Source organism: Myotis davidii, unplaced genomic scaffold, assembly GCF_000327345.1.
Source record: "Myotis davidii unplaced genomic scaffold, ASM32734v1 scaffold1915, whole genome shotgun sequence".
Classification (NCBI taxonomy): Eukaryota; Metazoa; Chordata; class Mammalia; order Chiroptera; family Vespertilionidae; genus Myotis; species Myotis davidii.
The window spans coordinates 914,538-938,860 of NW_006286237.1; the positions used below are offsets into that span (position 1 = coordinate 914,538).

At 60.6% G+C, this 24,323-nt stretch overlaps 1 protein-coding gene across 4 annotated transcripts in view; it reads left to right on the forward strand.

The window, feature by feature from the left end:
* The first annotated feature begins 13,314 nt into the window (after positions 1 to 13,314).
* Positions 13,315 to 24,323, forward strand: part of ADORA1 (adenosine A1 receptor) — a 19,905-nt gene continuing 8,896 nt past the window's right edge. The window contains exons 1-2 of one of the 4 annotated variants that reach the window (XM_006757474.2): positions 13,315 to 13,443; positions 13,974 to 14,359. In XM_006757474.2, the coding sequence (XP_006757537.1) occupies positions 14,022 to 14,359 (338 nt within the window). In that variant the 5' untranslated portion in view covers positions 13,315 to 13,443; positions 13,974 to 14,021. Of the gene's footprint in view, positions 13,444 to 13,602; positions 13,705 to 13,973; positions 14,360 to 24,323 lie in introns of those variants that run through there. The other 3 variants (XM_006757472.2, XM_006757473.2, XM_006757475.2) reach the window with 3 other exon arrangements.

Consider the following 24,323-nt stretch of genomic DNA (forward strand, 5'->3'; position numbering starts at 1 on the left):
CTCCACCCACCCACCCAGCCTGCCTGCCCCGGCCAGCCCTGGGCTCCTGGGCCCAGGAGGGAGGCCGTCGGGTGTAATTTGATTAGTTTTCATTTCTCGGCAGCCCCCCTGGGGCAGGCAGGGGAGGTGGGGGACACATTCTCATCTGCTCCTTTCAATTACTCCTGGCGGGGGGCCTGCCTGCTCCCTTTGCTGGTCCCAAAGAGTTAGGGTGGGGGCCAGAGGGGTGGGTTTCGGCTGGAAGGGGTCCTACGTCAATTCATTCGTCCCCTGCTTCCTGGCAGCTCCGTGAGCCTCAGCCAGACAGGAGTCCCTCCCAGAGGGCAGGCTGCTGCCCGTCCGGCAGGCGTGTCCGGGGGCAAGAAGGGCCGATGGAAGGGGACACATGGCCTCCCCTCTGGTCTCCACGGCAGCCTTGACCGTGTCTCTCAGGGCTCAGTGATGGGGATACATGGAGGGAGGAGGAATTCGGGGTCTTGTTGTTCTCCTGTGGCAGGGCCAGTGGGCACCTGGAATACGCTGGTCATGGTGCCACCGCCCAGCTGTGGAAAGTCGGGTCTGGGGGACCTGCGTCTCCGCCCTCCCTCCCTCTGCGTCCTCCTATGTCGTCTCCTCCAGTCTGTTTCTGCCCCAGTCGGACCTGAGGCTTCCGGGAGTCCTCGCCGTGGGCGGGGAGCAGAGCCCCTCCACGCAGTGTGAGTCTCCCGGCCCCTGGCCTCCTGGTTCCGCCTCTTCCTGTCTGAGCCCTCAGGTCGCCCTCAGGTCTCTCTGGGATGCGGGGGGAGGAGGGACTGGTTCACCTCTAAGTGCGGGGTCCCCTCTCGGCAGAGGCCTGGGGTCTGAGAGGACCCGTGCTCCCGTCCAGGGGGGGCCAGAAGCGGACAAGGCTCACTTTAGGGCTGCCGGGTCACTACACGCTAATCCTAGGAGCCCTGAGAATGGGAGGGATGCTGAAGTTACTATGGAAACCCAGAAATGGCCACACTTGGCCTTTTGGGAGCCAATCGCCCTTCCTCCGGACAGCGTGCCCATGTCCTCGCGAAGCGGGAGCGGGAGGACCGGGCTTGTGTCGTGGGAGTTCCGGGATCTCACGCTCTAGCTGGTGAGCCTGGAGAACGGGAATGCCCGGTCACACTGCCAGCGAGTTCTTTCAGCTCTGCCGTAAGCACGGGGGCTGCCATCGTGTGCAATGAGGGGGCTCGTCAAGCAGGTGTGTCAGGAGTTTGTGGAGAGCCTGCGTCGGGGCTGGGGAGGAGGAGAGCACTGCTGGGTCAGGAGGTCACGCAGGGTCCAGACGAGAAGAGGAGGGGACGGGGGACTGGTTGGTGGAGCTCAAGGTTCAGGACAAGCCTGCAGAGAAGGGGACGCCCAGCAGTGACGGAGGGACTTGGAAGTGAGGCAGGGGCACCCCATGGAAGACCACGGCGGGCCTTCGGGAGCGAGGCGCGTGGTCCTGGGTGTAGAACGGCCGACCCAGAGGCAGGAGGAAGTGTGGACCGGGAGGACAGGCGTGTCAGCTGGCGAAGGATGGTGTGTGTGTGTGTGTGTGTGTGTGAGTGTGTGAGTGAGGCAGGTGATGGTTGTAAGGAGAGGGCAGTGGGCAGGTGGAGACACCTCTCCTCCTCCCCTGGCCCCCCTGAGGCCGGGTCCCTGGCTCCCTGCACAGCCGCCGGGGAACCAGAGCAGCAGGGAGGGGAAGGGACACCAGCCCCGCCCGCCTGGGACAGAGGACTCGGAAGATAGGGCAGCTCCGGTGTCTCTGACGGCAGCTCCCCAATGGGGGACTGTCCCTTTACCCACCTTGCTCCTCTCAGAGCCGCGATGCGGGGAAGCGGCACCTGGAGACCTGGCCTTCCTCCCCCTGGCACCGCCCCCCCACAAGCCGCCCAAGCCGCCCTCTGATGGACAGGAACACATTGGGGCCACCACAGAGCGGTCTTTGTGCTCCCAGCAGTGGAGATCCATCAGCTCGCCCTGACAGCGGGGCGTCAGGCCCTAATCCCCACCCCACTGGCCTGGGCACACAGGCCCCTGCAGTCCCGGCCCCTCCAGAGGCAGCCCTCACCCCACCCACCCTCCCAACGTGACTGTTCCTTGCACGCTGGGCTGGCCTCGCTTGCATGGTCTCGGAAATCCCCTTCACCTGCTCCCTGCTCCCTGCTCCCCGCTCTGCTCCCCCAGCATCTCCCAGTCCCAGCCGACCTGGCAGGTGGGCGACCTGGGCTGCCAGGTTGACTGCATAACATCCAACCAGGTTCCCGGTCCAGAGTCTCAGGTGCTGGGAATCGGGGAGTGAGAGCCTTTGGCTTCTGCAAAGATGGCTGAGCTTCTGTTCTCCGGGCTGGGGCCCTGGCTGGGTCTCTGGCTGGGGCCCTGGCTGGGGCCCTGGCTGGGGCGGCAGGAAAATGCTCCCGTGGCCCTGAAGCCGGAACAATGGGTGCCCACCAGCATCAGCTCCCTGTGGGCCAGTAGCTTTGCAGTGAGAACAGATCCAGAATCTGAGAAAACCTGAGCAGGGAAGCTTCCTCCTACACACGGGGAAACTGAGGCCGGAGAAGAAAGTGACTCTCCTGAGGGCGCACAGGGCACCCCGTCAGAGTGTGAGGGTGTTGGCTCTTGGTGCCTGAGCTTGGGCCTTGGGGCAGAGCCAGGGGCCCCCTCTCCTTCCCTGAGGGTGAGGGGTGGAGAAGGCCCAGTTCTCACCGTGAGTACCTGCTTTCCAGGTGGGCTCAGGCACAGGTAGGAGGCGGCAGGGGTTGGAGGGCTCTAGGTGTCGAATGGAGAGTCAGGGAGACGTCAGAGAAGGCCTGACGGAGAGATGGAAAGAAGACACACCAGGGCTAAGGGGCGATGGGCTGGGGGCCGAGGAACCTGAGGGCTTGAGACCAGAGGAGGGTTTGGAGGCAAATGGGGCCTGAGGAGGGGGGTGGAGAGGTGAGAAGCAGGAGGGCAGGGTCGGGAGGCCACGTTGTGTCCTTTTCCTCCGAGGACAAGCATCAGATAACCCCTGGGAAGTCCCACCCGCTGGGGTCGGCTCAGCGCCAGGTCACTCGCCAAGAATCTCTGGCCTCTGCTGGGCGGGTGAAGGTGAGGCCTGGAGTGGACAGGAGGGTCCAGGGGACGGGTGTGAGGAGGTGCTTGGTGGTCACAAAGCACCGAACGAGGTTTACAGAGCCCGCTGGGCCCGCAGGGTGTGGGCCGTGTGCACCCGGGCTGTGGAGGTGTGCGTGCGAGTGCCCGGGTGGTTCCTGAGCTCGGCCCTCAGCTCCCAAGGACGACCTGTCGGAAGGGAAGGCCGTGGAGGAGGGAGCCCTGGATCAGAAGCCAGGGCGTTGCTGCCGTGTCTCCTCCCTGGTCTCCCTGTGGTCAATCAGGTGCTGGACTGAGTGACCCAAGTGGCCCCTTGAAAGGTGGCGCCCTGGTTCCGCCTCAGCCTGTGGGCTGCGGGGCTCAGGGGTCGGCAGGAGGACTGCTGAGAGGGTGCGAGCCAGGCCTCACCCTGAGGAGTGGACTCGGGGTCAGTGGGGACCATGTGTGTGGGCAGCTCTTCCTTCCCTGCTGCCCCGCCTGCTGCCACCCCAAGCTCAGTCTCCCTGAGGCCACTGGATGGCTCCCTGGACCTCTTCCAGCCCCCCTAGGCCTGGCACCACTGTCCTACTTACCATGGACCTTCCCGCCCCCCCTTCTGCCCTCCTTGGGGCTCAGAAGCCCCGCAGGCCACACCCCCTCCCACTCCCTGGGCAGCTTCTATTTCTGCCTCTTTGACAAGTTGTGACATATTTGGGAGCAGCTGCTGCCGGGCGGAGATGCCTTTGCCTTCCCCCTGGCTCTGTCTTCTCCCCGTGCCTCTCACCTGCATTCCCTCCTGGGAACTCGGGTGTCCAGCCCCGCCCTGGCCTGGTAAGGGGCCTTTCTAGCCCAGAAAGGTGGCCACATGCAGCACAGGACTGACCGCCTCTGTGTCTGAGGCCGTCTCTTCCCCTCGGGGCTTCATTTTTCCGTCTTCAAAACGGGGTGATAAACTGTCTCCCGGCCATAGCTAGTGTGTCGCCTGCTATCTGCAGGGGCTCGGAGCTCCTCCCCTCGCCTTCTCGAAGGACTTCATTCCATGTCCCTCTTTCCTGAGTATCTCTAACGTCTCCGTCCCTGCTGGCCTTTTCCCTGAGCGTGAACGTGAAGTCACTCCACCCAGAACCCCCTTTTCCATGGCGCCCTGGGCAAGGGCTCTGTCCCAGCCTCTCCTTCGGCACCCAGTTTCTGGGACCTGGGACGGGACTTCACACCCACTTGTCTACTCAAGGCCTCCGCCCTCCCTGGGACACAGGCGCCTGGGCAGGTGCAGCTGCAGGTGAGGGCTGTGTCGACCTCACTGGAGGGGTCTGTTGGCCACGGTCTCCTGAGCTCTGCTCTCCTAGCTCCTGCGACCTGCACCCTCCTGGCTCCTCTGGGTTTCCTCCCATCCCTCCTCTTCCTCTTCACAGCTCCCCTGCCTCCCCTTGAGGAGGGGCCTCTCTTCTTAGACCTCGTCCTGCACCCCTCTGGGTAGCCCCGCTCTGCCACCAGGGTGCACGCCTGCGTGTGTAAATGCTGGTGGAGGTTGGCTGCTCTGTACTGCGGTGCCTTAATGAATGACTCCCAAGCCCGTAGTCGGTGACCTGAGCTGCCGACCACATGCCCAAGGTCAGGGTGGACATGCACTTCCATCAAGTGCGTCTGACAGGGAACCGATCACTCTCCCCATTCCCGTGTCCCTCTACTGATGACTCATGCCGCCCACTCCGTCGTTCCTGGCTTGTTTTCCCTCTTTCCCCGACATTCTCCTTTGTCTGTCTGTCCCCAGAATTCCTCCCTCCTCACCAGGGAGTCTGTGAGACAAGGAAACAAATGTTCCCGGGCAAGTCCATCTGCTGCGTTCCCCGCATAGCCGGCCGTGCGGACACCGCATTCCACCCTCGGCCCCGGTGCCCAGCCTGTTCTCCCCGAGACACATGTGCCTTCCTCGTGGGCCTGGGCCAGCTGATGGCCTCCTGGGCAGGGGTGGGGTTGGGGGACTTCTTCTCACCCCCTCACAGCACCGGTGGAGCCCCCACAGCCCATGCTCACCAGCTCTCACCCATCTTGGCTCCCCTCTCCCCAGAGACACAGCCCTACCTCCCCCAGCCTCAGGCTGGCCTTTCTGCCCTTACAGATGGGGAGGGGAAGTTGAGGCTTAGGAACCAGGTCAGGGGACTGTACTGGACTGGGGCTCAGCACCCGCCCTTGTCCCGCCTCCCCTCCCAGCCTTTCTGTAGAGCTGTGTCCCAGCACTGGGTCTGGCCCCCCAATTCTCCAGTCCCTGCCTGTGCATCATCTTTCCTGGCTGTGGCCACATTTCTGAAAGTGATGTTTCCTTTGGTGGCCAGCGTGGCCCTCCCACTTCCTGGTCCCGGGTGAGGAGCAGGCGCCTCAGATTGCTGAGCCCAGAGCCAGCTGGGCGCTGCCGGTGGCATCCCCCGTGGGAGCTGGAAGGTGGAAGGCACCCTGAGCCCAGGCAAGACTGACGAGGGGACAGTGGCCATTCTTGCCAGGTCCTCACCCACAGCGACGCCATCATTCAGGACTCGCCCACTTATGAGGTGCCTTGTAAATGCTTCACACACGGACGACTCAGCCCTGCCATGGGGGGTGTCGTCACTCCAGGTTTGGACTGAGAGTCACGGGGAAGAAGGCTGCTCCCGGGAGTAACAGAAGGTGGAGGCAGGCTCAAGACCAGCCTGGCCGACTCCAGAGTCGAGAACAGCCTCGTCCACTAAGGTTACGGCCAAAACACGGGCCCTGGACGACGGCGGGGACCAGCTCCTCTCCGGAGTGTATGCAGTAGGCACTCAGCAGTGTGCGTGGTGGCTTCACTGGATTCTCACTGACAGCTGAACCGAGAGACAGAGCCACCTCATCAAAGCCAGTCCCTTCTGTGCAGAGTGAGGGTTCAGGGCCCCACTCCTTCTTGGGGTGACCTGGACGTCACAGCCCATGTGTCTGTGACTTGGGCGAACTCCTGGTCCTGTGGATGTTGTTGGTACCCATTGGGCAAAGAAGAGGGTGTCGTTCAGAGGAGCACAGGACTGTCAAGTAAAGAGGCAGGAGGCTGGACACCTGGCCCTCCGAAGGTGGGGGCATCGAGGACTGGAGCCGCCGGGGTTGGGGGTGTGTGTCTGTTTATTCTGAGACTGGCAGCCTCGCTCTGGAGTCGTGAATTTAGGAATATTCCATCTCCCTGCAGATGGGCGAGCCTGGAGCAGTGCCTGGAGCCTGGGAGTGGGTGTTGGCATGATGCACGGTGCTCACGGCACCTCCTCCCTCCCTCCCTCCTGGAGCAGACGGTGCTTGTGATGTCTCCTTTCGGCTCTGCTCTCACGGGCTATCCTGGCCGGGGCCTGGTTCCTGGCCTTGAGGTTGGTAGCCAAGAGCATGACTTCTGACCTAGGGTCTCCCAAGCCTCCCCTTCTGACCCTGTGGCTGCAGTGCAGCCGTAGCAGCATATGATCAGAGCTGGGGACCTCAGACCAAGAACGAGGCGGAGAGCTGGGGAGCAGGGAGCACCTGGCCTGCAGTGGCAGATGGCAGAGCGAGTGAGCCGCCCTGGACTCCAGCCGCCGCCTCTTCATCCTCAGAGCCACGGACACGCATTTAAGGAGACTGAAGCCCCTCCACGTATCATCACACATCTGTGTGCCTTCACCTGGGGATCACCTGGGTGTATGGACCCACTGCAGCACACACACACACACACACACACATACTCACAGTTATACACACAGTCACACGCACACTCAAAGTCACACTCACAGTCATACACACACATTCACAGCCACACACACTCACAGTTATACACACACTCACACATGCAAACACACTCACAGTCAAACACACACACACACAGTACACACACTCACACATGCACACACATGTGCACAAAACATGCATATACACTCAGTCACACACACTCAAAGCCATACACACACTCACAGCCACAGTCACACACACTCATAGTCACACACTGCACACACTCACACGCATGCACACACACACTCACAGTCGTACACATGTGCACACACTCACACATGCACACACACACACTCCCCCAGCACCTCTCCTGGGTTGGCAGCTCCCTTCCCCCTTCCCCGCCATCAATGCTCACGGTCCAGGGTTCAGTGGCTGAGCTGAGCTGACAGTGGGGATGTGTAGGCCTGGGCCTCTCCTCCCGCCCCACAAGCCAGGTGCCAGGCCGAGGGCTTCACCACTGACAGCTGCGAGGCTTCAGGTTACTCACCCTCCAGCCTCAGTTTCTCATTCTGCAAATGGGGAGAATAGTACATGTCGTCTCGGGCCTGGTACCCAGACAGCTATGACTACTAGAGGGATGTTATCCCTGAAAGCTTGGTTCTCTGGAGGACTTCCCGCCCAGCCTGGCAGGCAGGGCTCTGCAGCCTTTCAGTGGTGACCCCCCGCCCCCCAAACCAGCATCCAGGAGTCCTAGAGGAGGCCTCAGTCCCTACCCCGCCCGTCCATTGTCAGCCAAGGCCCTGGCGCTTGAGGGATCTCAGCTCGGTCTGTTTTGAGTTATAAATACCACCCCCCCAACACACACACACCATCTGTCCCATGAACCCCTGATGCTGAGACCAAAGCGGAAGCGCTCTGGATCCCGTCTCCCTCCTTCCTCCCCCTCTCCCTCCGCTCAGCAGAAATTCTATTTTCTCCGCTTTATAACTCAAAGCTCTTCCCCTTTGTGCCTCCTCCCCCTCTCCATCACTGCGGATGTGAGGGAACCTCTGGGGACAGCTCTCTTGGAAGGAAGGCCCACTTAGAGGAAGTGCACAGAGGTGGTGAGCTCCCTCCTCAGGCGGGGCCAGCAGCTAAAAGGTGGGTGGAGCCCGCACAGAGAACCTGAGGGGCAGGGGCAGGCGGTTTTCTGAGTCCCCAGAGCTAAGCAAACCCACGGCCTTGTTGAGGGAGTGAGGTGAGAACCCTTGGGTCCTGTCTTCATTCTCATTCCCACTCCCCCACACACAATCTGCATTACTAACCGGTATCTGTGTTATGAACCGGTACCTATTAAAAATGAGAATTGATCCTTTACAGGTTAATAGTGCAGATTTTGTTATCAAAGAAAACACAATAATTTCAAGAGAAACATCAAAAGTGCTTTGTTCAAAGTAACGTCCCTCGCTAGCTACACATTTCCCCCATCTTTCAGGTCATTTGTGGAGACCGTCCCAACAGAACTTTTCTTGTTTTGAGGCAGACCATTCAGAGACCCAATTGTCCACGTCTTCGTCCGTGTTGAAGTGCTGCTCAGAATATGCGGGTGCCATCGATCGGAACAAGTGGTCATCTGAGGGAGCAAGGGCTGGTGAACACGGCGGGCGGGTTCATACCTCCCAGGCAAGATCTTTTCACGTGTCTGTAACTGGCTTTGAAGTGTGTGATGGTGCGTCCACATTTTACTGACGACTTTTCTGATTTCCGTTTGTCTTTCGTTCAGTTGATGTGGCACCCGTTTTCCTTCCTTTAAAACCTTTCCCATTGCTTGTAAACAACCAGAAATTGTTTGCTGGGCAACGTTTCACCTTTCTGCAAGTTGTTTTTGAGTTTGACACGCATCTCCACCCAATAATGCTTGTCATCATTGGTCTTCAAACGTTTTCAGTTGACCTGGACTTTCTTTGTCTTTCACATCGAAATCAACCCTTTTAAAGCATTTAAACCAGCGTTCCCAAGTATCTTGAGATGGAGCATGTTCACCATAAGCTTCCCAGAGGATGCAATTATTTTCAGGAGCACTTTTTTTTTTAACTAAAGTAATGAATTCAAATTTCCCGCAAATGCTCTCTTTTGGGCACGAAATTTGACCTTTTTAAGCATAAAAATATCTATGATGTTAACACCTTCAGAAAATTTGAAGTTTTGAAGCTTGTTGTCAATACAACAAAATAGCATACATATCAAATCATCGCATCTATATCAACATATGTGTAACTCCATCTAGTGAAAAAAATCCGCATTATTAACCGGACCACCTAGTATAAGAGACACCAGAGCCCGGCGTGGCTCAGTGGTTGAGCATCCACCTACGAACCAGGAGGTCACAGCTGGATTCCTGGTCAAGGCACAAGCCCAGGATGCGGGCTCCATGCCCTGTGGGGGCTGTGCAGGAGGCAGCTGAGTGATGATTTTCTTTCATCATTGAGTAATTCCTCTCTGAAATCAATAAAAATATATATTTTTAAAAGAGAGCTTAAAGCAGGGAGAAGGTTGGTGAGTTGAAACCAAACAAAAAGAAGAGACCTCTGAGAGAGCCCTCCCTCCACCTGCTCGCACCAAGGAAAGGCATGTGAGCTGAGCAAGAAGATGGCTGTCTGCCAAGCAGGAGGAGCGTCCTCGCCGAACCGGACCACGTTGGGCCCTGACCTCAGACGTGCAGCCTCCAGAACTGTGAGAACATAACTCTCTGCTGGTGAAGGCCCAGGCTGTGGCATTGTATCACGGCTGCCCGCGCTGGTGACACGTCCTATGGTGCCCAGGACATGCCTTCTTCTCAGGAAGAGATTTCACCAGGGCTTCCTCTCCTGCGCTCATAGATCACCTGTATAACAAACATGAATTTAAAAAACGTTGGGTTGTTCTGTTGACATTGCACACAGATGGGCCCAGAATAAATGACAGGTAGTAAGAGGGCGCCATGAAATATGCAAATGCCCTTTGGAGAAGAGTGAGCTTTGTTTTTTTCAACCTGGAAGGCAGGTTGTTGGCGAGGGTGCTGGTGGGCCTGGGTGGGAAGGACCAGGCCCCGACTCAGACCCTCCCTCAGCCATCCCCACCCTCCTCCAGGTGAAGCTGGGGTTTGTTTGAAGTGAGAGCTGCATGGAGGACAACAGCTGGGGCCACACAGCCCTGCTGCTCCGTCCGAGGGGAACAGGTGGAGCTGGGGCCAGAGCGTGAATGCTGGCGATTCACGGGTGTGCAGCAGGCGGAGTGCCCGGCTCAGGCCAGCGACAGCTGGCAGCACGTGGGAGGGCTGGGGAGGGTGGGTTTCAGCCTCAGGAAGAAGGCACCAGAGGGCAGGAGACCAGAGAGCGAAAGAGGGGGAACTCCTGTGCCCCCACCCCAGGCTGGGGCAGCTGAACTGTGAGGCTTGGGGCCCTGCAGGGTGCGCGACACAAGGAGACCAAGGAGATGCACCCTGTGGGCCCCCGTATTCTCCAACCCCCGCCTAACCCTAAACCCCAGGTGTCTGGGCCATCCCAGCAGCTGTGCCAGGCTTTTGGCTGGTCAGGGCCCAGGCAGGGGACCAAAGCAGCTGCCACCCTCCCCTTGCAGACAGGGGTAGGAGCACAAGGTGGTGAGGTGATGGCAGGACAGGCCACCCCTTTCTGCCCAGAATTCTCCTCTGTGCCCTGATTCTCTAGGGAAGTGACCCAGTAGAAAAGCAACGTCTACTGAGCACAGTGCTACTGACTGTAGAGCCCAGCACTCCATCCTCCCAACAGCCCTTGTAAAAGCACCATGCCTCCCAGTTCACAGGTGGGAAAACTGAGGCTCCTTTATCAGACACTCGAGAAGGGACAGAGGGACATTAGATGCCAAAATTATTAGACACGAGAGCCCAAATCCACAACCTCTGAGGGGGACCGAATTAGCGAAATGCCCAGCAGTCCCCCGGGAGGGTCTAGGTCCGACTTTCTCAGAGTCAGAACGGAGGGCAGTCAGATCGGTGGAAGCTGAAAACCCTTGTCTCTGGAGATTTCTCCAACAAGAGTGATCCGTCGCTTGGGCCTGGTTTAGCAGACGTGCCTTGGAGTGGGCGGCAGGACCCAGCCCCCCATTCTTTGGCGGCGAGGTTTGCTGGACATTCCTAGGGGGCCTTCAGCTCCCAGGTGAGCTCACAGACCCTCAGCGGTGGGAGGCAGTGGACCATCTCCCTAAAGCTTTACACAGACTTGGTTCCTCCCACCAGCACAGGACCCAGCACCCAGTGGGCAGGGAGCAGCCTCCTCGCCCCACGTCTGGGCTTCCATCTGGCCAGCAGGGGGACCCCGAGCCCCAGGCACCACCCGTATGGGGCAGCTGCTCCTGGCTCTGGATGCACCTGACCCTCTCAGCAGGCCCACATCCCCCCCTGAGTCTCGGTCTGCTACTCTGCGAAATGGGTAAGTAACTATACTTCAGTAGCCACGGTGCGGGGTGAAGAGCGCTACACACGGAGTGTTGGTAGACTTCACTCTTCAGTTGTCGTCCTGCACGGCCTCATGGCTCCATTTATGTGAAACGTCCAGAAGAGGCCGATCCTTAGGCAGAACGTGGCGCCGCGACTCCAGGGTCTGAGAGGGAATGGGTGGGGTTGGAAAGAACCGGAAGGTTGCGGGGATGACGAAAACATCCTAAAAGAAAATTAGGGTGATAGTTGCACACTTCTGTAACTGTACTAAACACCATTGAGTTGCAGACTTTAAATGGGTGAGCTTTATGACATAGAAGTTATGCCCCAGTAAAATGTAACTGGGGGCTCTGAATCTAATCTGGCAACGTCTCCATGGCCTCCTCTCCCCCTCAGCACATGCAGAAGCTAGTGGGCATGTGATTCTGATTGAGGAGCAGGAGGACTGTGGATGGGTAGGAAGGAGAAAGGGGGCATGAGGGAGTCCCGTTTCTCCCCGCCTTGATTGCCCTTCTGCCCTGTGCCCTTGGTGTGTGAGGGTCTGGCAGGGAGGGCGAGTGGACTGGCCAGGACGAGCTGGGCGGTGCCAGGGCCTGAGCTCCGCTGAGTCTGTCCCATGATGAGCGAGCAGGTCCTCCAGGTGGTGTGGTGGCAGGTGGACCTGCCAGAGGCTGCATGCAGATCAGAGAAGCCCAGATCCACAGCTCGCACCCCAGGCTGGGGCGGGGGCTGCCTGTTGAAGGGCTGCAGGTGCTGGGGGAGGCTGAGTCTTTTTTAAAATTTTTTATTTTATTATTATTTTTTAATCCTCACCCAAGGATATTATTCCATTGATTTTTAGAGAGAATGGAAGAGAGAGAAAGACGGAGAGAAACATCGATGTGCGAGAAACTCATCGATTGGTTGCCTTCTGCATGCGCCCTGACCAGGGCCCAGGCCAGGGAGGAGCCTGCCACCAAGATCCGAGGTACGTGCCCTTGATTGGAATTGAACCCGGGACCCTTTGGTCCGCAGGCTGACTCTATCCACTGAGCCACATGGGCCAGGGCCAGGCTGAGTCTTTAACTGTGGCACGTGCCTGGGGCCTGGGGCCTGGGGCCTGGGGCAGGCTGAGTGCCAGCTGAGGGCCTGAGAGCTTGGACGGGGTGGAGAGACAAGTCTGCGCAGGGCGTGAGGAACCTCGAGCACGGACGCCCCTGGGAGTGCTCAGGAAGCCTGCGGTGCCTGGGGAAGAGTTACCCTTCCCAGCTTCGCCAACGCCAACCCAACGAGGCTCCAGGGAAGTTCACCGGCCCCCTGTGGCTGAGCAGAAATGGAAGGTCCCGCCCCCTCAAGGCTTCGGGTTGGGATCTCTATTCTGAATGAGGGTCAGCCCTGGACGGGGGCGGTGTCGGGAATCCTCAGTGGATATCGGGGCCACCTAACCTGAAACTGCAACAGGAGGCAGCCAGAGGGGGCCCAGGTGGGGAAAGGTGGGACGCACCAACCAGGGTCTCTGTTAGGATTTCCTGTGCACCTCACTCCCTGGCTGGGCTCCTGCAACACCAGCCAATTGGGCTGTGCCAGAGGGAGAGGGGACAGAGGGGGCAGGAGAGGGGTGGGGGATGGAGGTGGCCTCGGGAGGGAGCGAGGCGGCTTCCTAAGCCCGGTACCCCATCCGTAAAGGGAATTTGCTGAGAGAGAGAAAGGATGTAATGACTCAGGAGAGAGTCTGCAAAGTGAGGCACGGAGGATGCTCGGGGGAGCATTTTCAGGACTGAGGCGCGGGGAGGGGCCGTCGGTGAGGCTGGATGTGGGGGCGCTGCGCAGCTGATGTAGGGGCGCCTCCCGGCATCCTGCATCCAGAAGGGGAGCGGGCGCCTGGAGGCTGAATTCACACGGGGAGGGGCCCAGGGAAAGCTCACATTTTCCCAGCATTTCTCACCCAGAATCACTTCCTTTGTTGAGCGGAGGGGGTGAGGGAGGAGGTGGAGGGCGAGGAGGGAGGGGCCCGAGGTGCCACCGCCCCCGCCCCTCCAGTGTGTGGAGCCCTGTTGTCACTCAGCCCCGTGCCCGGCGCCTGAACCAAGTCCACACCGCTTCACCCCGACCTGGACCTGGACCTGGACTGGACCTGGACTGGACGTGGACCTGGCGGGCTGGCTGGGCTTCCCGGGTGCCCCGTGCTGGCGGTGGCTGAGCGCCTGGCTGGGAGGCTTGGACCGCTCAGGTGGCTGAGCGCTGCCGGCTCCGGTGACCTTGGGCAGGTCTGTGATTCCTTCGCATCCATCGGGCTCCGGAGGGTGCGGGAGGGCGAAGCAGGCGGCTAGGGAGCCCCCTTCCAGGGCGGGTGGGCAGCGCGGTCCTGCAGAGCTGGAGCGGGGCCAGGGCGCCGCTGGGAGCTGGTGCCCACGTCTCTGGCCCAGCCCAGCCCCGCCCCCGCGCCGTGTCCCCAGCTCTGGGCGGCAGCAGGTGCCCCCAACTTTGGGCACCACCTCTGGGCCCCCTGGCGGCCAGCAGACAGGCTGGTGAGCTCCTGGCACCCTGATCTGGGGCATTGGTGGGCAGAGGCAGGCGTGGGGACCTTGTGGGGCGTGTGCAGTGGAGCAGGAGGAGTGAGCGCTGCTCTCCCAAGTTGCTGAATGAAACCCCGGGGGCGATAAGGGGAGGGACAGAGACCAGGCAGAGAGAGGGCCCAGGGTCTCACTAGCCCCAGCAGACACCATGGTGCCAAGTGGGCACAGCTCCAAGGGGAGGGAGCCCGTGTCCCCTGCCACCCACAGCCTCCCCACCCCAGCTTCCTGACCACAGGTGCCCTCGCCGATGTGCCCGGCCTCTGCCCGCCATGCCGCCCGTCTCGGCCTTCCAGGCCGCCTACATCAGCATCGAGGTGCTCATCGCGCTGGTGTCTGTGCCGGGGAACGTGCTGGTGATCTGGGCCGTGCGGGTGAACCAGGCACTGCGGGACGCCACCTTCTGCTTCATCGCCTCGCTGGCCGTGGCTGACGTGGCCGTGGGCGCCCTGGTCATCCCGCTCGCCATCCTCATCAACATCGGGCCGCAGACCTACTTCCACACCTGCCTCATGGTCGCCTGCCCCGTGCTCGTCCTCACCCAGAGCTCCATCCTGGCCCTGCTGGCCATCGCCGTGGACCGCTACCTGCGCGTCAAGATCCCGCTCCGGTGAGTCCCCCGCCGTGGAGGGTCCTGGCCACGCCCATGCTGGGCGGTGTGAGGGCCCTTGGGAGAGGACAGAAGGTGGACACAGACCCCCGTAAGCCAGAGTCCTCTGGGCCAGGTGTCCAGTCCCCAGGCGGCCCCCTGCCCTCTGCTCTGGGTGCTGGGCTGAGCTGTGGTGGAAGCGGGAGGGTGCTGGTGGCTGGAGGATGGGACCCTGCATTGCCCAGGAGCCCTGAGCCAAGCTGCTGCTGTTCTCAGGGCATGGCCAGCTGTCCAGCCTCGGGTGGGGGTTAGGAGGACAGTCAAGGTGAGCGCTAGGTGGGCGAGCTGAGCCCACCAGTCCCAGGGGAGCATAAGGGGAGCAGGTTGCTGGGGTGGGGTCGTCTTGTGCAGAGGGTGCCCGCCCGGAGCCAGACAGGGCAGCCTTCCCAGAAACACTCATCTCTGTGCCCGCCGGCTCCACCCTCCGGCTGCCCTGGGAGCTGAGCAGTCAGAGTCCCTCTGCCCCACTCCCACTGCCGGATCTCGGCTGCAGGCAGGAGGAGGGGAAACAGGGCCCCTTCTCTGGACGTCCTTGTTCTGTCACACACCCCTGCAGGTCTTTGCGGGTCACAGCAGGGGGACCCTGCGTTGTGTCCAGCAGCACCCTGGTGGGTGGCCTGGCGGTGGCTGTCCTCACATGGGTGTCGAGTCCGCATGGGGCCCGTGCCCAGGACTCCCAGGCCACGTTCTCGTCACAGGAAGTGCCTGGGCCACCAAGTGCCAGGGGACGCCTGGGTGCCCTGCCAGGCTGCCCTGCAGCGACGCCTGTGTGGCCCCCTCAGTCCTGCCAGGTCAGCAGCAAGGAGCTCTGGCCGTCGCTGGCACCTGCTTCCATATCTGGGACGCGGGGCCTCTGGCCTCACTTGGCAGTCTGCCCAGGCAGGCCTAGCCGCCCACGTACCTCCCGCTTGCGTTCAGTTCGTGGAACTTTGCGAAGCTTCTTTTCCTGCAGCATCCCCCCCCCTCGCCCCCCCGGTTCTCACCATGATCCTCTGGGAAGCGCCAGTGGAGCTGGTGGAGGGAACACCGACACCCAGAGGGTCCTGGGGCCGTTGGGAGGGAGCCTGGGTTCCCTGGCCCCTGACCTCCCGGTTCCCCCACACCCAGCAGCTCTGCCTGCCTCCCCCGGCCCCCAGGCTTCCCGGGGGGGTGGGGCCGAGACCGCTGCTCGGGGGAGAGGCAGGGACGTCCCGGAGCCCCAGCTAGTGGGCACTGAAGGGCCTTGGTGCTGCCGTGGTCCCGGGGGCAGTGGCTGTGCAGGGGAGGCTGGTCCTGCCCATCAGGGCAGCGGGACCGTGAGCCGAGCACAGAGTGTCCTCCATCAGGACGCGCAGAAGTGGGAAGCGGCTCAGACTCTGTCTGGAGAGCGTGTGAAGGTGATCAAAGGCCTGGCTCCCATGTGACAGCGGAATGTGCCCCACTTGCCCTGGTGGCGGTGGCTGCAGGCCTGCCCCTCCCTCCCTCTGGGGGCAGCTTCTGTCTCTGGCCCGGAGGAGTGAGGAGCGGGGCCCTGAGGGGCTGTGTTCTAGGGCCGGAGGCTAAGCGTATGGACCTGCGGGCAGCCCTCCTGGGAGCCTCTAGCTGGTGTGGCAGCCGCACGGGTAGGGGTAGGTCTGTGTTTGTCGTGGCGTCACTGTGAACATGTGTCTCCAAGGGGCTGAGTAGGGAAGCCGTCCCCCACCCACTCGTCCTTTTACACAGTAGCACCCCCCCCCCTTTAAGGGGCCGTCAAGGTCCCGTGAAGTCACGTCTGTTCTGGCCTTTGCTCCCTTGGTGGGTCGTCAAAGTCTCAGGGGCAGTGGCTGAGGCAGCCCGGCCTTCTGTCTGTTTCTGCAGAAAGCCGAGCTCGGGGCCGGGCCCAGGACAGGCTCTCGGGAAACGTGGATTGAACCAGACGAGAGTGCAGGCCTCCGGGGGTGGACCCTCTAGGTCTCCCTTTTGCTGGGGCTGGACCTCTGAGCTTCTCCTCTGCAGCCCTGACCCATGGCTCAGGGCGCCGCGCCGGTGCCCACAGCGAGGAACCTTTCTCCTGTGAGGGCCGGTCCCAAGCTGGGGTCCTGGAGGCCGGGCCGAGGGGAGGGGCCCCTCCAGGGACTTGCCTGCCCTGCTCCTGGCTGGTCAGCCAGAGGGCCCACCTCTCTCCCTGTCCGGGTGAGCCAGTCAGAGGTGAATGGGCCCTGGGCACCAAGGGGCAATGCTGACCAAGCCTGGGGAGGCTTTCACGGGCATCTGGGTGACGTGTCCGCTGGGCCCCTCACCGAGCCAGGCATGGTTTGGTCAGTCAACCGGAAATGTTACTTCCTTCCACCTGGCAGAGACAGAGAGAGAAAGAAGGTTGACAGCAAGTACTGTGATCCAGTTACCCCCGAAACACAACAAAAACAAACCTCGAAGGGCTGATTCCTCAATAACCTGTGGTCATTTACATGTACTCTGCATGTCATTTGCATAACACCTTCACAAGCTGGGTGACTGCTGCCTTGTTCCCCTAGCTCCCGCTCTGGGCATTCGCCCCAGGGTTTCTTGGTGGCGCCCGCCCCAGGGGGCTGGCTGCAGGAGGAGTGCCAGCAGGGCTCCCTGACCCAAGACAGGTGGGGTGAGAAGTGGTGGGGGGTTGGAGTCAGAAGGACCTGAGTTTGAACCTTGCTCTGTGGCTGACTAGCGGTGCAGCCCTGGATAAGCTGTTCAACCTCTCTGAGCCCTTCCCCTCGTCTGTTAGACAAGGGGCTGGGTGCGGGATGTCAAGGTTCCTTCCAGCTCTCGGTGGCTCTGCCTTGTCGCCCTGACAGTGCTGTTTTGAGGTCCTGGGACAGTCGAGTTGTGTTTTTAGCTCTGAGTGCTAAGAACTAGCACGATGCTGTGTATTTATCTGCTTTTCTCACTTAATGCTCATAGCCTCTCAGTAGTAGATGTTATTGTAAATTCCTATTTTAAAGACTTTTTAAAAAATATACTTTATTGATTTTTTACAGAGAGGAAGGGAGAAGGAGAGGGATACAGAGTTAGAAACATCAATGAGAAAGAAAAATCGATTCAGCTTCCTCTTGCACGCCCCCTACTGGGGATATGCCCACAACCCAGGTACATGCCCTTGACCGGAATCGAACCTGGGACCCTTCAGTCCGCAGGCTGATGCTCTAGCCACTGAGCCACACCAGTTAGGGCTTAAAGACTTTTTTTTTTTTTTTTTTTTAAGATAAATTGAGGTCTGAGGCTCAGGGAGGTTCAGAAATTTGCCCAAACGTCCTGTCAGGGGGAGACAGGATCTAACTCTGGCTTGTCCACCCGAAGTCTGTAACCAGCGAGTCCCTGGGCTTCTGGAATCAGCCCAAGAAGCTGCAGGGTTCATGGAGGGGTTTCCTCAAGGCTGTCAGCAGAGTGATCGCTCTCCTCTGGCCTTTGCCAGTGTCCCCTCTCCCCCTCCCCTCAGCCCATGCGCTCCCTCCCTCCTCACCTTCCCTCCAGTGGGCAGGGGAGCCCCTGGTAGCCTTGCCTCTGTCCACAGCTGGAAGCCTGCCCGGCTGGGCTGCTGACAGGGAAGCCAGCCTGCTGGACCAGGCTCCGGCGGGGAAAGGAATCTGGTAGATTAGGGTGTGTTCGCTTTTAGCCATCAGTGTGGCCTCCTCCCTGGACCAGCTGGGGCCTTTCCTGACAGTAAAGTGCTCCTGGGCTGGGGCCCCGCAGGCTGCGGTCTGTGGCCTCAGGTCCCAGAACAATTGCTCTGTCGTCTTGGCACCTGCTCTCAGCTCTGTGTGAGGAGAGATTAGTCAGGGGCCTGGAGTGGGAGACACAAGAGGAGCCTGACGTCCAGTCTCTCACCAGCGAGGAGGAAGCAGAGGCCCAGGGTTCTGGGGTGGTCAAGGTCACTCCTCCAGGTGTTCAAGGTCACTGCCCTCCCCCCAGTGGGACTTGCTCCCAGCCTCTGACCCCCACCCCCCACCCCCACCAAAAGCTGAGATGTGCAGCCTCCGCCCGTTGAGAGCAAATCGGTGGTGGGTCGAGGGGGAGAGTGATGGGAGGATGTTGATTTGTGATTAAAAAGCTGGCCCAGGCGCCATGAGCCGCCTCAGTGGGTGAGCATCCACCTATGCACCAGGAGGTCACGGTTTGATTCCGGTCAGGGCACATGCTTCCAGGGCAGGAGGCAGAGCGTGGGTGCCGGAGCTGGGAGGTGAGGCGGGAAGCAAGGTCATGGTGGAGAGGGAGGATGCGGGAGGCGCGATGGGGAGTCGCGGGTGTGAAATGATTCTCTTGCGATGAGTCAGGAGGCCTGTGTGACTGGGGGCAGCTGGACCGGCCCCTGCAGTCCCTGGAGACTCCCGCGGCCCGGCCGGCCCTGAGGAGATCTCGTTCCGTCACAGATTCAGAGGTGACAGATTCTGTGACAGGTGTGAGGGCACTGCCTTTGTGGAACCTGGAGACCCGTGGGCACAGAGCTGCCGTGACAACCGAGAAGAATTCGAGGGAGGGAGCCACCCTACATTCTCCGTGGCTCCTCCAGATTCCCGTGGACAGTGTCCCGAGAGGCTCCCAGGGGCTGAGGACTGAGGTGGGACTGGTGGCTGAGGCTCAGGGTCAAGAGGTCACATTGTCTTCTAAGTGCACTTAAAGGGCTTTAAGCAGGGAATGACATAAAACCAATTACATATCTAAGGTGATATGTGAAAAGCAGAGTATGTCCCAGCCACACAGGGCTGTTCGCTGGGTGCAGGTGGTGCGCTCAGCACATTAACACAGAAGGTCCCTGCTGCCGGGTGGCGGGCAGGGATGACGGGGGCGGTGGGGCTAGGCAGGGTGGAGAGGACAGGAACATCACAGCGTGCGAGCGGTAGAACCGCCTGGCACTGGAGGGGACGCGCCAAGTGGGAGAAGGAATCGTGGGGGGGATGGTGCTGCCGCTCCGGGAACATGGAGGGTGAGGAAGGAGCTGGGGAGATCCGCATCCTCGAGACTCGAGACTCCAGAGGAGCTTTGGCAAGTCCCGGGGGCCCCCTCTCGCTCACCCCTGCTTCTGTCCCTTCCTGTGGTCCGGCAGATGGGCGCTACTTGCTCGGCTCAAGGAAGGGGTCTCTCAAAGGTCCAGCCGGCTTCCTGGCGCCTCCAGCCGCTCCAGGGGCTGAGCCAGGGGTTCCTCCCTCCGGCCAGGCTCCATCTGGGATGAGACTCGGTGTCCATGTCCTCACGGTCGTCAGGAGGCTTTCAGGTGAGCCGTGAAGGGCCTGCAGGTCCCGGCGCTCAGCGAGTGGGGCTGTTACTCTGTCAAATCCCCGGAGCTTGTGTTACGTTAACCGCGTGATGCCATGTGGCCTCAGCACCCACTGGGCTCAGCTCCGTGTCAGGAGGAGCTGCCGGCACGTGAGGGCAGGTGTGGTTCTCTCCCGGCCTCCCGTCTTGCTCACCGTGTTCCTGTGCCCAACACACGCCTTAGCGGGTGGTGAATCTGTGCCCGTTGGGGAGGATGGGAGAATTCGCAGAGGGAGGGGACATCTTCCTGGGGAGGTTGGGGAGCCCTGGAAGACGCTACTCGGGCATTTCATATCCACCCACAGGGCAAAGGCAGGTCCCTCATTAAGACATTCCCGAGGGAGCAGAGGGGGTGGGGCTGGGGCACAGAGAGCTGACCTGGCAAGTTAGGGCTGCATCCTGGCCTCCCGACCCCCAGCGCGCTCCTGATTCTGGGGGGAGGTCTGTGCTTAGCCCTCCACACCCCTCCTTGTCTCCCGAGGCCGCGTGCTGGGCAGCTCCAGGCCCTGGCATCTCAGGGAGCAGAAGCCAGGTCCCTGGGCGTACCAGCTCCACACGCACGGGGCCTGTCCCTGCCAGAGTGAACACCGCACCCGCCTCCCTGCCCCCGTCACGGCCTCCCAGGGCCCCTGTGATGACAGTGGCTGAGAGGAACACAGACACCATTCAGAGCTGCTGGCAGTCCCAGGCCTGGGCTGACCGAGTGGACTGAGCCGGGAGCCAGGAGCCAGGGGCCGAAGGCAGGACACACCCCCCCCCCCACCCCTTAATCACAGCTGGAGGCCACAGTGGCTTTAGGCAATTAGTGGGGGAGAGGGAGGGGTATTCACACACTCACACCTGTGTGTGTGGAGGGGTTATATCTTTTTATTTTTATTTTTAGACATCAAAAAATGCTGCCCCACCCAACCCCTCCTTCTCCCAGTCCCCGATGTGAGTCCCAGCCAAGCTCCGCTCCTTCCCGCGGGCACCCCACCCCCACCGTTAATCTCCCTGAGGCAGGAACATGACTTACATGTTCAAGTCAGCAAGTGTCTTCGGGTGACACCAGCCCTGTCGTCCAGGGCACAGGCCCACAGGCTGGTCATTCACCAGCTGCCCCCGCAGGAGGCCTGAGCAGGCCTGGCCCACACCAGGCCCACAGCGCCCACAACGCCTTCTACCTGTGTTCAAACACTTCCCTGCCCCCTGGCCATCTCTTCTGGACCTGCCCGGGCCTTGGAGTTGAGAGAAGGATAAGACCACTCACATCAACACCCAGAAAGCTGTTCCCTTCTCTTGTCTGTCTAGTTCTTACTCATCCTTTAAAAGTCAGCTCAGACGACACCTCCTCCAGGAGGCCTTCCTAGTTTGCCTTCCTCTTCCCACAGGTCCATCTGCTCCCCTGTACACAGCCCTTGTCAAATCTCCCGCACTGGCTGTTGAGCAACTTGAGGCTGTGGTCCCAGCCAATCTCTCTGTGCCCACAGTGCCCAGCACAGGCTCTGCCCATTCTTGGTATCTGATAACTGGCCCAGCGAGTCACTGAATGAATGGTGGTAGTGGCACGTGACTCTTGAGCACCTAGTGTTTGCTGGGCCCTGTGCTGAATACTTTATATGGATTCTCTTATTTAAATTCCTGCACAATCTTATAAGAGGTACCAAGAGCATTTTATATTAACAATATAACATATCGCTATTTCCCACATTTTCTGAGAAAGCTGAGGCTAGCAGCCACATGCCTGCTAAGTGTGACCAGAATCGTCAAATGAATAGCTGAACAGATGAATGAAAAGACCCGGATTCGAGCCTTGATTTAAACACTTAATGCTGAGTGAACGTGGGTAAATCACTTACCTGTTTGGGTCTCAGTTTCCACATCTATAAAATGGGCTTAATTCCAATCCCTACTGCAAATATTTGTCTGTAAGGCAGCGCTCTTGGAATGGGAAGGAAGAATAGCTTCATTGTTCAGGGGTGAGCTGGCTCTGGGTGCGTGGGGGAGGAGGGTTAGGCGCCCTGACCCATCTCCCCCCCTCATCTTCCCCATCTGGTCTCTGGCCTGCAGTTCAGAGCTGCCCACGGCCTGGCCTGGTTGCTTGGCTTTGAGCTGCAGGCCCGAGTGTGGGATGTGCAGTTAGGAGTGGGCGTGCCCCGCCTGGAGTTGACCTGCTTCCTCTCTGTCTCCCACCCACTGGAGCTGCGGGAGGATGAGCGTGAGGCTCAGTGATCAGTAGGCAGTGAGCAGCCAGGGGGACGGAGGCTCCGCACCCACAAGAACTCTTGACCCACGAGGTGGGGAGCACCTGGGGCTGATCCAGGTGCAGCTGGTGCTGGGCTCTAAGCTCTCGCCGACGGGGCTGCTCCAGGGCCTCGGGGGTCTGCCTAGGGGTGCGCCTCCCCCCGCTGCTGAGGTTGCACAGCCAGGAGGGGACATTCTCGAGGCCCCCCCTTGTCTGTCAGAATGTGGCCCGAGTCTGAACTCAGTTTGCAGTCAAGACATGAAGAGAAATGTTCAAGGGAAACATCTTTGAGGCGACTCAAGAGTAGGGGAGCCCCTCCCACCTGGGGGAGGCTGGGAGAGAAGAGATCGGCTATCTGCCCAGTAAAAAGGGGAACTCGGGGCTGGGAACCCAGAGCCCCGAGCTCAGGGCCTGGTCTGCCCCTGGCCCACTGGACAAGCTCCCCATCGGTCAGGGGACCGCAGTCACGGCCCAACCGCTTAGGGTGCGCAGGACCAGGGCAGGGGGGCAGGCTGCCACGCTGGCCTCCCAGCCTCAGCTCTGCTCTCACCTCGGCCACGTTTCTTCTTCTGCAAACTGGAAGGACTAACGTGCCTCTTGGGATTGCAGAGGCTCGGAGGTAGAAGCTCCCCTTCTTCCCCTTTCCTGCAGCGGCCGGGAGGTGGACGAGGGGTGGACAGCGGTGTCCGCGCGCGTGTCTTTCTGCCTGTGCGGTTGGGGTGGGCAGCTGGCACCCCCACCCACAGGGAGGCTTGAGGGTTCCTTTACACGGGCAGTGTTGGCGCTCGACCAGGGGGAAGTGACTGTGGCGGTGGGAGCCACAGAGAGCCCCGTGCCCAGGTGAGGGCAGGTCTGCCGCTGCTCAGGGCACAGTGCCAGGGGCCTCTCCCTCTCTGCCCTGAGCTGGTCTGTGAGGCCTCACCCACCGTGGGGCGGGGCTGGGGTGCCCGCCAGCTGACAGTCCCCTGGACGTCGGGGCAGCTTGGATGCCTTCTTTGTAGCAACTTCAGTTGTGTTTACTTTGCAAGGCTGGTGTCCACACCATTTCACAAACGCAGACATTGAGAAGCAGGGAGATGAAGGAACTTGAAAATGAGTGAGTGAGTAGGGAAACGGGATTTGAACACCTGCCCGGCAGACCCTGAAGTGGATGCCGTGTGACAATTGCTCCCTCAGCCACTGTCCCCAAGGAGTTTCCCTGCTGAGACCGGGCGACGAGAGAGATCGGCACTGGCCGAGCGGAGAGGGCGAAGCCAGGCCCGAGGCTGCTGGTGGGCGCAGGCTGGCATGGTTTCCTGTCGGCCCCGACTGCTTGCTCTCTGGACCCAGGGCCTGCATGTGCTCCTCTACACGGCTGCCTGGGTCACAAAGGCAGGGAAGCTAAATCCGGGTGTTGCTAGCATCATGGCAGCAGAAATAACCCTCCAGGCGCTCGGAGGTGAGAGGTGGAGATGGGCCCAGGGAGGCCTCTCTGCACCACAGGAGAGAGAGGCACGCGGCAGGGCACGGGCCAGTCTCCATCCCAACCCCAGCCCACCCTGCTGCGGCTCGGGGTCTCCCTGACCCATCCGGGGCCTCGGTTTTCCCATCTGTGAAATGGCACCAACGGAAGCCCTATGAGTGGTGCTGTGTGCCCTGCGGCTTGTGAGACGGGGCCTCTGCCTGCTCCGTCTCCCACCTGGTCCCGCCTTTTCCTCTGCGTGTGCTGGCGATGGGCTCCATGGGGGGCTCGCGGTCCCGTTTCCTACAGGATCCAAGACGATGCCTTCCCTCCTCCTGGGGCCCTCGAAGAGGAGGTTGGGCCGGGCTTCTTGTGAGCCAGACCCGAGGGCCAGGGGCCTGGGAAGCTCGGTGGGAACGCGGACTAGGAGGCTCTGTGCTCACTTCCTCGCGGCCTCTGCCCGTTCAGCCACCAGCTGTGACCTGGTCTAGTCACCTGGTGAGTGGACCAAGCAGGGGAAGGAGACTGCTGGGGAGCTCGGTCCCGGTGACCATGCAAACCTGGGAGGTGGCGACAGATGTCACTCACTCCGTGTCACAGTCGAGGAAACAGGCTCTGAGAGGCGGCAAGTGGAGTCTGAGTCAGACCTTGTCCCTCTAGCGCGGCCTCTTTTGGGGAAGCCGGCAGCCACGGAGGTCAGGTGTCAGGGTCAGGGTCGGGGAGGGACAGGTGGGGTATCTGGCTTTTGGGGACCCGAGAGCTAGTGTTGGGCTCTCGCTCCTCATGGACCAGGACCTCCGGGATGGCCCACGTGGTGGGGATTGGTGTCCGTGGGGGAGGGACGGCCTGCGGCTCCCCCTCACTCTCTGAGGCCTCCGGAGGCCACGGCTGTGCAGGCCCCAAGGCCCATTGTTGTTCGCACACTGATGTTCTTTTTCCAACTCTGTGCTTTCCAGCTTTCGTGAATGGGCTGGGGAAAGGCTCTGATTTAATAAGCTTCCTCTCCCTTTCCCCTC